Below are 12846 nucleotides of genomic sequence, written 5' to 3'. Positions count from 1 at the left end.
CCTAACCACCTAAGTTCCATTCCCTAGTACCCATGTAAAGCCAGATGCACAAAGTGGTGCATGTGTCTGGAGTTCATTTGCAGTGTATAGGTCCTGGTATGCCCATTCCCTCTGTCTCTCTTCTCTCTACCTTTCTCTGCTTGTAAATAATTTTTTAAAAAAACTAAATAATACATATACTGGCCCTTAGACTTCTAGACTACAATCTCTCTCTTAGCCATTTGTTTTCCTAAACCACTATGGCATAAATATTATCATCTTCTTCATAATAGAGAACTAAGGTTTAGTGAGGTGGAAAGCCAACAGTGGCTCTATCCACATGGATTTTGTTTTACCTTCTACATCAGTCCTTACTTAAACAGAAAGTCATGCCCACTTTCCAAAAGGTTTTATGGAAGAGGTTGAACAAGAGCTCGCTACATCAGAAATCCCACAGCAGGGCTGGAGAGATGGCTTAGCAGTTAAGGTGTTTGCCTGCAAAGACAAAGAATCCGGGTTCATTTCCCTAGAATTCATGTAAGCCAGATGCACAAGGGGGCACATGCATCTGCAGTCATTTGCAGTTGCTGGAGGCCCTGGAGCACCCATTCCCTCTCTCTCTCTCTCTCTCTCTCTCTCTCTCTCTCTCTCTCTCTCTCTGTCTCTCTCTCTCTCTCTTTCTCTCTCTCTCTCTTTCTCTCTCTCCCTCTTTCTCTCAAATAAATAAGTGCATTTTAAAAAGAAATCTCACAGCAACTAATTAGCTTTTCTCACTGGACATCAGGGTTCCTTCTTGGCCTCACTGCCCTCAGGGTCATTTTCTTTTAACTTTCTCACACAGCAATGCCAGAGTCTCCCTTCCCATCTCTTTTGTTGTCATTTCCTCTTGTGTCTTTCTCAAAAGTGATTATAACTCCCCTCACTGCCTTGCTGGAGTCTGTCCAGTCTTGCTACTATGCAGTGCTTCATTCTCTGAACCTATCACAGATTAGTCATCCAAGCTGCCCCTGATAGACTTTTGAGTCTTATTTTGGTGTCACTATAGCTTCTGTGATAATTCTTAACACATATCTCTTTGTATCTATGAGTGCACATAACTGTTGGTACATATCAGGAACACATGCTATTTTCCATAGCAGTAGGCACCACTACTCACAAAAACTTTGCTTTACAGGTAGATTAAATATAGACAAATAGATACATACATATACAGATAATAAGTAGATCAATAGATATGATAGATGATAAATAAGGTAGATCTCTATATACAATTGTTTACTAAACATATAGCTAATTGTATGCAATGCTTATATGAATTAGATTATTTATTATTTATCATGTCTTTATTTTTCAAATATATGTAAGTAATTATATCTACATATGTATGTCATTGTTAAAATTTTGTTTATTACGATTATAATTGTTCCCCATTTAAATTATTACAAGAATCATGATACAATCACTCATTGGTAGAATGAACCTCTTCGTTTCTATCTGAATACTTTTAGCCTTACAGTTTGGTTTATTTTGCCCCTTACTATAAGTTTGGAAACAAAGTACTTTGCTGCTTCTATCTTAATGATAACTCTAAGAATTATATTGTGAATTATTAATTCAACCATGTCTACTGTTTGAATCAATCATTTGGTATGGTATTCCTAGGATGATCACTAAGTGAATAATTATGTAGTATTTTCAATATGACATGATAAAAGAAAATAAAATAATTTAAAACATCCAATAAAAAGAAGATAATGACTACAGCAAATAGTTAAGACTACCAGTATAAAGCACTTATCAAGATAGTTGACATATACCTTAAGTACATCTGTTACTATATTAAATTTTTAAAAGGTAAAATGATAAATACTAGTGTAGATTGTTTTTAAAAAGCATACAATGGTTATAAGGATCTATGGATAAGAATTCATTATTGAATCCAATGAGCATGATGTATTGTTTTCATTCCCAGTTCCTCTTTAAGAATTCCATACCTTGACCCAGAGGCCCAGTGACTTAAGCCTCATTTCCTGGCCTGTACCAACTCATAAAACCCTCTCCTAACCCTCTATATAGGGTTTTCTCCCTTTATCCACAGACATTACCCTTTTAATGCCATGGGTAGTATTGTTTTGCCCTTCTAAAGAGTCTTTCCCACTTCCATTTGCTTAGATTCTCTGATTTCTGTTAACCTTTAGAATTTGTGGATGTCTTGATTTCTGTCCTGTCAATAGCCTGTTTCTTGAAATCCCCAACTTTCATAATCATAAGCTCTTCCTTTTTTGTAGCTGGAATTGTTCTCCCACACATTTGGCTAGCAGAATTCAGGCTATCCTTTATCATTTTTAATGTGTTATTTTCCTCAATATGTAACTAGCTTTGAAACCTTCTCATATACCTCAACCTACTACAATGCCCCTACCTAACACAATCCTGGGTCATCAATAGTTATTAGATACTGTTACTGTTCTCACAACACTGATGTCAATAGAAATAAGAATGGTGCTGACAGTAATGATAACCACCACTAAGACTGCCAGTACCAGAGAGGGGAGAAACCAGATTCAGGTCTTCTAGAAAAAGAAATGAATTATTCTTATTGTTAATTGAGCTACATAAACATAATCTACAAATTATGCATATTTATAACTTTTTTTAATTACCAGAAACAATGCCACACTTTTTTTTTTTAATTTAGAGAGAGTGAAAATGAGAGAGAGAAAGAGAGAGGGAGAGAGAGTGCCAGGGCCTCAGCCACTGCAATCAAACTCCAGCTGCTTGCACCACCTAGTGGGTATGTGTGACCTTGTGCTTGCCTCACCTTTGTGTGTCTGGCTGATGTAGGATCTGGAGAGTAAAAAATGGGTCCTTAGGCTTCTCAGGCAAGCACCTTAACTGCTAAGTCATCTCTCCAGTCCAATGTTGAACTTTTAAGGAAAGGACCAGACCACTAAAGAGCACTGTCTACATCTCTTGATTCAACCATATGTTTTCAGAGAAATTTGTTAATCACTCTAGTTCTTTAGTTGCTTTTCTAACATGGGACAGATCCTCAAAATGATTGGAAAAATTCCAACTTTAAGATCCAACATGTGTGAACATGTTTTAAGTTCATTTTGTTAGTAATTTGTCTAAAATTATACCATTTTTCTTTTGGACTTTTAAATATTTCATAGAAGACATAGAAAGCAAAATGGTTCAATAGTTAATATTATTAACAATTATATATCAAGCAAGCCCTTCCAGATTTCTAGTAGTTTTCTAAGACTAGATGTCACATGACCAAAAGCAAGAAAAAAAAAAAAGATACTTAAGTTGTAGAAGTCAGAACCAAGATGCTTATACCACTCCCTGGTAGAAAACAAAAAAATTAAGGTTACTTTGAGTTCCAAGTGAGATAAGTATGACTCAGTAAATTGGTGCAGGAAAACAGTTCCAAGTGCTACCAGTGTACTTGAAATGAGGTGTACTTTAACGCGGGCCTTTTCTACACAGTGGTTTTACCAACAGTTATTCATTTAGTGTGCCATGTTAATTTTTAGCAAAACTTTCTTCTAATTAGTAGGTATGTAATGATTTCAAAGAAGTCACATTTAATTCCCACAATGCCAAGGCATTACATTTAAAGTTTCCCCTGCCTCAAAGGTTGGGTTGCTGAATATATTGTAAATTCTGCTAATTTGTGAAAGACATCCAGAGGTCTCTGATGAAAGCGGATGAGAAAATGCAGATTATGATCATTACCATCATCATCACCACTGCAAGATTGTTTGCCAAGAAGATAAATCCAATTTTAAAGGAAATTGCTAACTCATCGTGCTTTGCAAAAACATATTTACAAAATGAATTGCTCGCAATTTAGGGGAGAATGTTAATAAGCCTTCTTTCAGCTTTACCAAGAACTTGAAAATACAGTATATAGCATGAAATCCACTTTTATCAAAAGGGCATCTGTGAAAAAAAATTTTTTTTAAACCTAAAACACACTGAGTTGAGCTACTGTATGAAACCTTTCTGGATCCCTTCAATGTGCTGTTACTGAAGCAGCCATGACTTTATTCTGTGGAACATGAGTATCTTTAAACCATACATCAATTAATACACATTTTCTGAGCACCCCCCAAAGCTATGGAGAACACAGATGTGGCCGTGGAGCATGAATGCTAAATTTTTGTGAATGAAGCTTAGCACTCATGGAGCCATTTGGGACAGCTACATGGTGGGCCCTGGAACATGAAATATGTTAGGAGTTTAGCAAAAGCAGGACCATCTTGCTTTCTTACCCATAAGATTGTTAAGTGTCTTTTGTGAGAGATATACTACATTCATCTTTCTATACCATCTCCTCCCTTCTGCTTCATTTCTTCTCCCCAGAAATTATACCAGGCTTGGAACCAGTAAACATTTAAATTACATACATGCATGATACATACATACATACACCCTCATTGGTTCTTATCTCCTAAGCACTGGCTTTATTGAAATTTTAGTTTCAGGTCATAGGTTACTGCTACTTCCACACATGTGTGCCTTTTTTTTTTTTCTTTTCATGATCCCTTCCTCAGTTCTTATAAAGTTTTTACTTTTCATAAGTCAGTTGATGGCTGAGGAGATTGCTTAGCAGTTAAGGCACTTGCCTGCAAAGCCTAAGGACCTAGTTCGATTCCCCAGTACCCACGTAAACCAGATGCATAAGGTGGCACATGCACCCAGAGTTCATTTGCAGTAGCTGGAGGCCCCGGCATGCCCATTCTCTTTCTACTTGCTTCTTTCTCTCTCAAATAAATAAATAAAATTATTTTGTAATTAAACTCCATTATTAACAGTATGCCATGCAATTAAGTTACCCAAACTTGCTCTTTCCATCTAAGTGAAGCTTTGTACCTTTTACTAACATAACTTCTCCACATCCCATCTATTCTCCTTCGATTCCTGGGAACTACCATTCTACCCTCCACTTCTGTGAGTTCAACATTCTCTTGATTATTCATGTCAATGAAATCATGCCATAGATTAGTACTATGTGCTTGTATTTTTGTGCTTAGGATAATGTTCTCTCAGGTTATCACCATAGCCTTGTGAGACAGTTTGTGACAGCTTGAAGTGCAGAGCCAACCTCAGAGGCAAGAGGAAAAGCATCCTGAGTGGGAAGGGCATGGCTTCCCCAATCTGCAGCTATGGTGGGCTGATCATACAACCATCCTTTCTAATCATAACACTTGTGGGAATGAAGAGGACTTGCTGGAAAGAGGGTAATTTAAAAGTCAGCTGAGTAGAGGGAACAAGGAACTATGAGGTTAGCCTGGGGGACAGAGCAAACTTGTAAATCATGTCGGATGAGAGCTCAAGTTTCAAGTGACCAGGATCCAACCAATATCAGACATGTATTCTCCAAAATTGGTATCAAATTTTTATGTATAAAAAATTCATGTATGGGCTGGAGAGATGGCTTAGCAGTTAAGTGCTTGCCTGTGAAGCCTAAGGACCCCGGTTCGAGGCTCGGTTCCCCAGGTCCCACGTTAGCCAGATGCACAAGGGGGCGCACGCGTCTGGAGTTCGTTTGCAGAGGCTGGAAGCCCTGGCGCGCCCATTCTCTCTCTCTCCCTCTATCTGTCTTTCTCTCTGTGTCTGTCGCTCTCAAATAAATAAATAAAAATTTAAAAAAAAAATTCATGTATAATACAGATACACAGAATGCATAAACAAACATACCTTCACAGTAAACTTTATATGAGAGGGCATTTCATTAGAAAAAAAAAAATGTAGGGCTGGAGAGATGGCTTAGCGGTTAAGCACTTGCCTGTGAAGCCTAAGGACTCTGGTTCGAGGCTCGATTCCCCAGAACCCCCGTTAGCCAGATGCACAAGGGGGCGCATGCATCTGGAGTTTGTTTGCAGTGGCTGGAGGACCTGGCACGCCCATTCTCTCTCTCTCTCTCTCTCCCTCTCTCTGTCTCTTTCTCTCTCTGTTGCTTTCAAATAAATAAAATAAAAATAAACAACAAAAAATTTTTTTAATGTAAAATTTTTTCTCATTAGTGGGGCAATTATAAAAGAATTGGTTAAGAAACCGGTATGGGATTGGTGGGATTGCTTAGTGGCTAAGGCACTTGCCTGAAATGCCTAAGGACCCAGGTTTGATTCTCCAGTACACATGAAAGCCAGATGCACAAAGTAGCACATGCATCTGGAGTTCATTTACAGTGGCTAGAGGCCCTGGTGCACCCATTTATTTATTTTTTTCTCTCTCCCTCCCTCTTTCTTTCTTGCTCTCTCTAAATAAATAAATAAATAAATAAATAAATAAATAAATAACAAAATATTCAGTAAGAAAAGAAACCCATATTAGCCTCCCCTGAAGGCAAAGAGAGCAGGAACTTGGGAAGCTAGTGTATTTTAAAGTGATTGAGGCAGACATTAGACAAAAGTGAATTTTTGCATAACCCTGAGTTTGGAGGTAGTAATTTGGACATGAAGGATACATTACAGGCAGTGCTTTTGTTCTGATAGCATTAATTATCAGTGTGAGTGCTTGGTAAAGACAAAAGGCATCATAGTGTATGGTAGAATGAGGCTTCAGTGGAACTGAAATCCAAAGAGTTGCCATATTTTATAAATGTTGCCCTAACCAAAATACTATTATACAACCAGGTGGCTGCTGAAATTCATCAGAGGCTCATGGAAGAAGAAAAAGAAAGCATCCCCGCAGACACAAAAGAAAAGTCTCCTCCGTCAGGAACAAATAAAAAAGCTAAGAAGGAGAAAGAGCCACCCAAGAAGAAAAAGACAGATAAAAAAGCCAAAGGTATTCAGGCCTTAACCCAAGAACCCTGCTCACTTCAAACTCTCCTGCACAGGGAACAAACCTTTAACAAGCGCCCTATGTTTAAACTACAGATCCAAAATTGGCATGGTGTCAGTGGGTGAATCATATTGCATGCCAATCCCACCTAACTTATTTAACCATAAAGAATTCATTCAGGGTTAAAGAAAGTACTAATGCAGTTTGGAATACATTAGATGAACTTCCAAGATGGTTCCTTGTAAACTGAAAAGTCTATACAGAAGAGCTGACATTGGCTCCAGCAAACACAGAGTTCAAAAGCTCCGTGTGCGCCAAGTTTCAGCATTTGTATTCAAACAAATGGTATCCCCATGGAGCCCTCCTGCCTAAATCTTTGCCTCAGAGTTGTGAAGAGATAAGAAAACAGGCTCAGAGATGCTTCCAAATAACTCAGTGGAATAGCTGTAGCACTTGTAACCCTCCCTTCTAAATGCACATTTTTTTTCTTTTGAGGTAAGCCCAAAAAACTGACCCCTTTTCTTTATGTGAGAGAGAGAATTGGCATGCAAGGGCCTCCAGCCACTGTAATCGGTCTCTAGATATGTGTGTCACCTTGTATGCATGTGGGCTTGGGCTAGTATGTGCATCTGGGGCCTGGAGATCCCAAAATGGGTACTTAGGTTTCACATTAAACTACCTTAACCACTAAGCCATCTCTTCAGCCCTGAATGTACAAATTTTGAGGCAAGAAATAAAAGAGTTTTAATCACATAAGAAAAATTACTTCACTCACTGAGGTAACTTGCTGTTTGTGTGTGTGTGTGTGTGTGTGTGTGTGTGTGTGTGTGTGTGTGTGTGAAAATCTAAGAAACATGTTCTCTTTTATATATTTTTTTATTTTTTTATTTTTATTTATTTGTTTGAGAGAGAGAAAGAGGCGGGGGGGGGGGAGAAAGGAAAAAGACAGAGAAACGAGCATACCAAGGCCTCCATCCATTGTAAACAAACTCCAGATGCCTGCACCCCCTTGTGCATCTGGCTTATGTAGGTTCTGGGGAATTGAACCTGGGTTATTTGGCTTCACAGGCACACGCCTTAATCACTAAACCATCTCTCCAGCCCAAGAAACATTTTAAAATTCAAGCAATACCCTATGGAGTGATGGTACTTCTCCAGGTAGCTCATATTAACCACAGTGTTGTGTAGCTCACTAATTTCTCTCCTTCGGGTCTGGATTTTATTCTTTGGATCCTGTGCTTCCTACCCATCTATTTACTATGACACTGCAAAAAAAAAAAAAAATGTATTCTCATACAAGTCCAACCCAGATATCACATGGAGAATTCTCAATGAAAGGTTTTCAGTATGTCATCACCCATAGCAGAAAACCCAAAGTTTCTTGTTTCTGAATTGCTAGGTGTTTATCAGTGCACAAACTGTCTGCTGTGTGCTCACTTTGCCCAAATAGCATGGGCATACACTCATACATTGGTGCATTACTCGTCACATTTCACTGACTTTTCAGGTAAATCATCACCTGTAGCAGAAGTGAGTCCTGTGATGGTATCAGCAGAGGAAATTGCTGAAATTGAAAGGAAAAATGAACTGAAGCTCAAAATAAAGGAAGAACATCTTGCTGCCCTGCAATTAGAAGGTAGTATTGGAAAACATCTAACATGACCCTTCTCAGTGAAAAGTAGATCTATAACCAAACAGCCCAGAACAGGCACATTGGTGGCCTCACACTGTGTCTATGACAACACAAGCAGAGAGAGTGAAAAGACACCAATCAGCTGATTGTTTACATATGACTCTAAGAGGACCTGATTTGGTGGTTGTACTGCTTTGGCCTCACCTGATCAATCATCATCATTATTAGTATTATTAGCTTAGTCAACTTCATATTCAATATGCAGCCCCATCTGGGCTTGTGCTATCTATTCTCTTACCTCTACCTCTACCTCTGCCTCTCTTAAGATTACAATCATGAGCTACTGTGCCCAGCTCCCTAAATTAGTCTTAATTGTCTGTAGGATGTCAGAAAGGGATATAGATTTGCAGTGTGTTCATATATTAAAGACCCAATAAAATGTATTTTAAAAAACATAAGTGGAGCTGGAGAGATGGCTTAGCAATTAAAGAGCTTGCCTGCGAAGTCTAAGGACCCTTGCTCAACTCTTCAGGTCCCACATAAGCCAGATGCACAAAGGTGAGGCAAGTGCAAGGTCTCACATGCCCACTAAGTAAGTGGCACAAGTGTCTGGAGTTTGATTGTAGTGGCTGAGGCCCTGGTGCACCAATTCTCCCTCTCTCTCTCTCTCTTAGAATATAAGACATAAGCGGAAGGGGTTAGAAGAGCATGACAGTAACTCAAATTTCAAAAATTAGGGGAAAAAAAGAAACTGCAAGTGTTATGGTTGATTAGGATCTAACTATGATAAACGCCTCTATATTATATTAAGAGTAAGATATTATTCTCATTAGGAAAGTAAGTCCCAACCAAAGGTCAACAGACTCTGAAAATAAGTTTCTGGGGTCAGAGGCCATAGATGGGCCAGCCATGTATTTTGAATGTTTAGGGCCATTCTTGGAAGAGAGCAATGGCTCTTATAAGATATGGGTCACCTACAGGTCTTCTCATTGTCCTATAATGTAATTCAGAATGGAACCTTGAATATCCGAGAACTGAGCAAAGATAGCTTATGGAAAGAAAACATGGCCAATATTGTAAGTGATAAAACCATACATAGTAAGACAGCATTGATAGCTAGAACATCTTTACTCAGGGACCACTAGCTATTGAGGATGTTTTCAGCTCTTCTCTTTTTCTCTCCTCTTCACTCCCTGCCCCTATCCAACCAACACCTGCCTCCATAACTCAGTAGTAAAATCAGATTTACGCTGAACACAGGGAGAGCGGGACGCATTTCTTCCTCCTTTGCCTGTCTTCATGCCTGATTCCCTGATTTTTAGGGGCATCCTCTTTTAGCTCATCCAATACATGTGGTAAAATCCATTCATATAGGAAATGTTATTGAGTTTCCACTGCTGGCCTAAGCTCATGGCAGTTGCTAAAGACATATTCCCCTATTCACAAACATAAAACAATAAACCGAAATGTAATCCAACTAGAAGAACAGAAATAAAGACAGTCAAAACGTGCTATGATGTTGGAATAAGTTTATAGGACAACAGAGGTGATGGTGGTGGGATCAAGAAAGACTTCTCAGAGCAACTAATATGTGAGCGGAACCAGAAGAAAATGGCAGAATTTGTGCAGAGAACAGACTGAGGTAGAAATGTAGAAGTGACATATTTGCCAAGGCAAACAAGGAACAAGGACCATCTTTGGTGAGTAACTAAGAAGTGTGAAGCATAATCTTGGGAAATCTGGTTAGGTGATGGGAAGCTGATCTCCCAAAGTAAGATTACCTCTTTGGAAACCAGGATCTAATGAAAATGTCTGTGCAGAGAGTGATTATGTGTAGATGGACATATTACTCAGATTCCTCTGGATAGTGTGGAAGTGGATCTGGAATTGAAGTGGGAAGAGGAAGTTTAAACAAGCAGAGTAAAAGTTCTTTTGACATGCTAAGTGAGAGGTGATCAGCACTCCAATCATAATTTATCAAACTTGTCAAAAATTATATCATTAAGCCGGGCGTGGTGGCGCACGCCTTTAATCCCAGCACTCGGGAGGCAGAGGTAGGAGGATCGCCATGAGTTCGAGGCCACCCTGAGACTACATAGTGAATTCCAGGTCAGCCTGAGCCAGAGTGAGACCCTACCTTGAAACCCCCCCCCAAAAAAAATTATATCATTAAAAGTATAATAAATGTAAAGCTTGAGCACAGTTTGGGTTTAGCTTCTCAAAGGACTCTCCTGCAAATTACTTATCTACAGCAGCTTATTAAGTATACAGCTGAAACTTGCTGAACCAAAGTTTGGTTGGTGATATAAAAGGTGAATTTGCTTATAATACATGCATGCAAAATATAATGCATGAAGCATGTCTCTTTTTCTTCAGCATGTATTAATTTTACAACATAGAAATTTCATCATGATGTTTCATACAGGTGTAAGTTGTATGTATTATAGACATGTATATAACATACTTTGATCATATTCACCCCATTACCTTCTCTGACCCCCTTCTTTCCATTCATGCCTTTATTCTTCCCAACTCGTTCCTCTTCCACTTTCATGTCAGTTTTGTTAGTCTAAGTCCCACAAATGACAGAAAACATGGTATTTATCTTTCTGAGTCTAGCTTGTTTGCCTTATGGCCGATTTCTCTTTTATAAACAGAAATAGCCACACAATTTCGACTTGAATTGATAAAGACAAAAGCTTTGAGTGTCCTTGAAAATTTTGCAACCAAGGTGATCGATGTCTATAAGTTCATGGAAAAGTGGCTTGGTGAGAGATATTTGAAGGAAATGGCCAGGTAAACTACTCCATGACATCTACAAAACATACTGTGCTAATTCCTGAGTGCCAAAGGGTGTTTGGGTGTTTGCAAACTTAAATTACCTTCCTAAATATAAATACTGGCCCTTGTGCATCATGTATGAGCATGTGAGGTAAGCTTCAATATCACGTCTGTTACCTGTCTTCAAGCAGTGAGTCTCATGTCAGCTGGCTCTATCACAATATCCACGTGTGCACTTTATGAATACAGATATCATTCTGCCTGATGGGAACCTTGGTTAACAAGGTAATGGCTTAGCTGTTATGGCATTTGTCTGTGAAGCCTAAGGACCCTGGTTCAATTCCCCAGTACCCATGTAAGCCAAATGCACAAGGTGGTGCATGCATCTGGGGTTTATTTGCAGTGGCTAGAGGCCCTGGTACACACATATTCTCCCTCCCTCCACTTACTCTCTTTCTCCCTTATTTCCCCCTCTTAAAGAAATGAAAAAAATACTTAAAACAAGATTAAGGATAATTAATTCTAAAGTATTTTTCACAAATAAGATCATAGTTCACATATTTGATATGCTAGACTTATAAAGTGTTACTGGAAGATCAAGAAGTTATACAGTGGAATGCTTGACTAATTAAACTCATTCCCAAGTAAGCATTAAACTCAGTTATCTTTTTGTTGGGTCTGCAGGCCTTACCAGACTCTCAGTGCCAGCAACATAGAGAAGTCTCGTACTTTAGTTCCCACCTTTTTATTTCTTTTGTGTGTGCTGTATGATATGGTTTGGGGGGGAGACATATGTTGTGTATGTACAGATGTGTGTGCACCATTGTTACAGATAGCTTCAGGTTCACAGAGATGAATTTCCAGACCAGGATCAGTGATAGAGAAAGTGATATTTATTGAAGCTTACAGATCCAGAGGAAGTTCCATAATGTCAGAAGAAGCTGGCCTGCTCTTACAGGACCAGGCAGAGAGATAAGTGACAAGCCAAAAGCCATGCCACAAGCACACTTTAGAAACTCCAGCTAGGCACACTTTGTGTATCTTTAGATTGAAATCTCAAACAAACCCACCATAACACCTTAGGGCTGGACCCTAAGATCCACCCAGTGACACCTCCTCCAACCAGATGGCTGCAGATCTGTAATAAAACGCTGACTATATTGGGGCCACCTATTCAAACTACCACAACCATGCATGCACCTGTGGAGACCAGAGAGGAATAGCAGATGCCCTTCCTCTTCTGCTCATCTATATACTTCCCTAAAACAGTTTCTCAGTGATCCTGAAGCTTACAGGGTTTATGAGCCCCAGAAATTCTATGATTTCCGCTCCCCATAAGATTGTGTAGCCACACCCAGCTATTCACATGAGTCCTGGAGCATCAACATCAGGAGAGCCTTCTTAGGTTACCAGGCTTATATGACCAGCACCCTTTCTCTACTGAGCCATCTCCCCATCCTTACCCTACTGAGCTGTCTCCCCATCTTTGCTGTACTGAGCTATTTCCCAGCCCTACCCATCCCCTTTAAAAGGCAAGACATGTGGATCAGCAGAGTTGGACATGCTCTCTGAGCATGGGGAGACTAGAATTCCAGGACACCAGGATTCCCATATTGTTCAAAAATTAGTAGCTTGCCTGATTGCTTTGGGTC

At 39.3% G+C, this 12846-nt stretch overlaps 1 protein-coding gene across 1 annotated transcript in view; it reads left to right on the top strand.

Annotated features, from left to right (window-relative positions):
• Positions 1-5108: 5108 nt before the first annotated feature.
• Positions 5109-12846, top strand: part of LOC123454071 (sperm flagellar protein 2-like) — a 48275-nt gene continuing 40537 nt past the window's right edge. Inside the window, 4 exon segments of the mRNA XM_045132159.1 lie at positions 5109-5231; positions 6630-6783; positions 8288-8416; positions 11071-11209. Coding sequence (XP_044988094.1) covers positions 6657-6783; positions 8288-8416; positions 11071-11209 — 395 coding nt within the window. The 5' untranslated portion in view covers positions 5109-5231; positions 6630-6656.

Source organism: Jaculus jaculus, chromosome 13 (genome assembly GCF_020740685.1).
Source record: "Jaculus jaculus isolate mJacJac1 chromosome 13, mJacJac1.mat.Y.cur, whole genome shotgun sequence".
Lineage (NCBI taxonomy): Eukaryota > Metazoa > Chordata > Mammalia > Rodentia > Dipodidae > Jaculus > Jaculus jaculus.
This window is presented reverse-complemented; position numbering and strand designations above follow the sequence as displayed.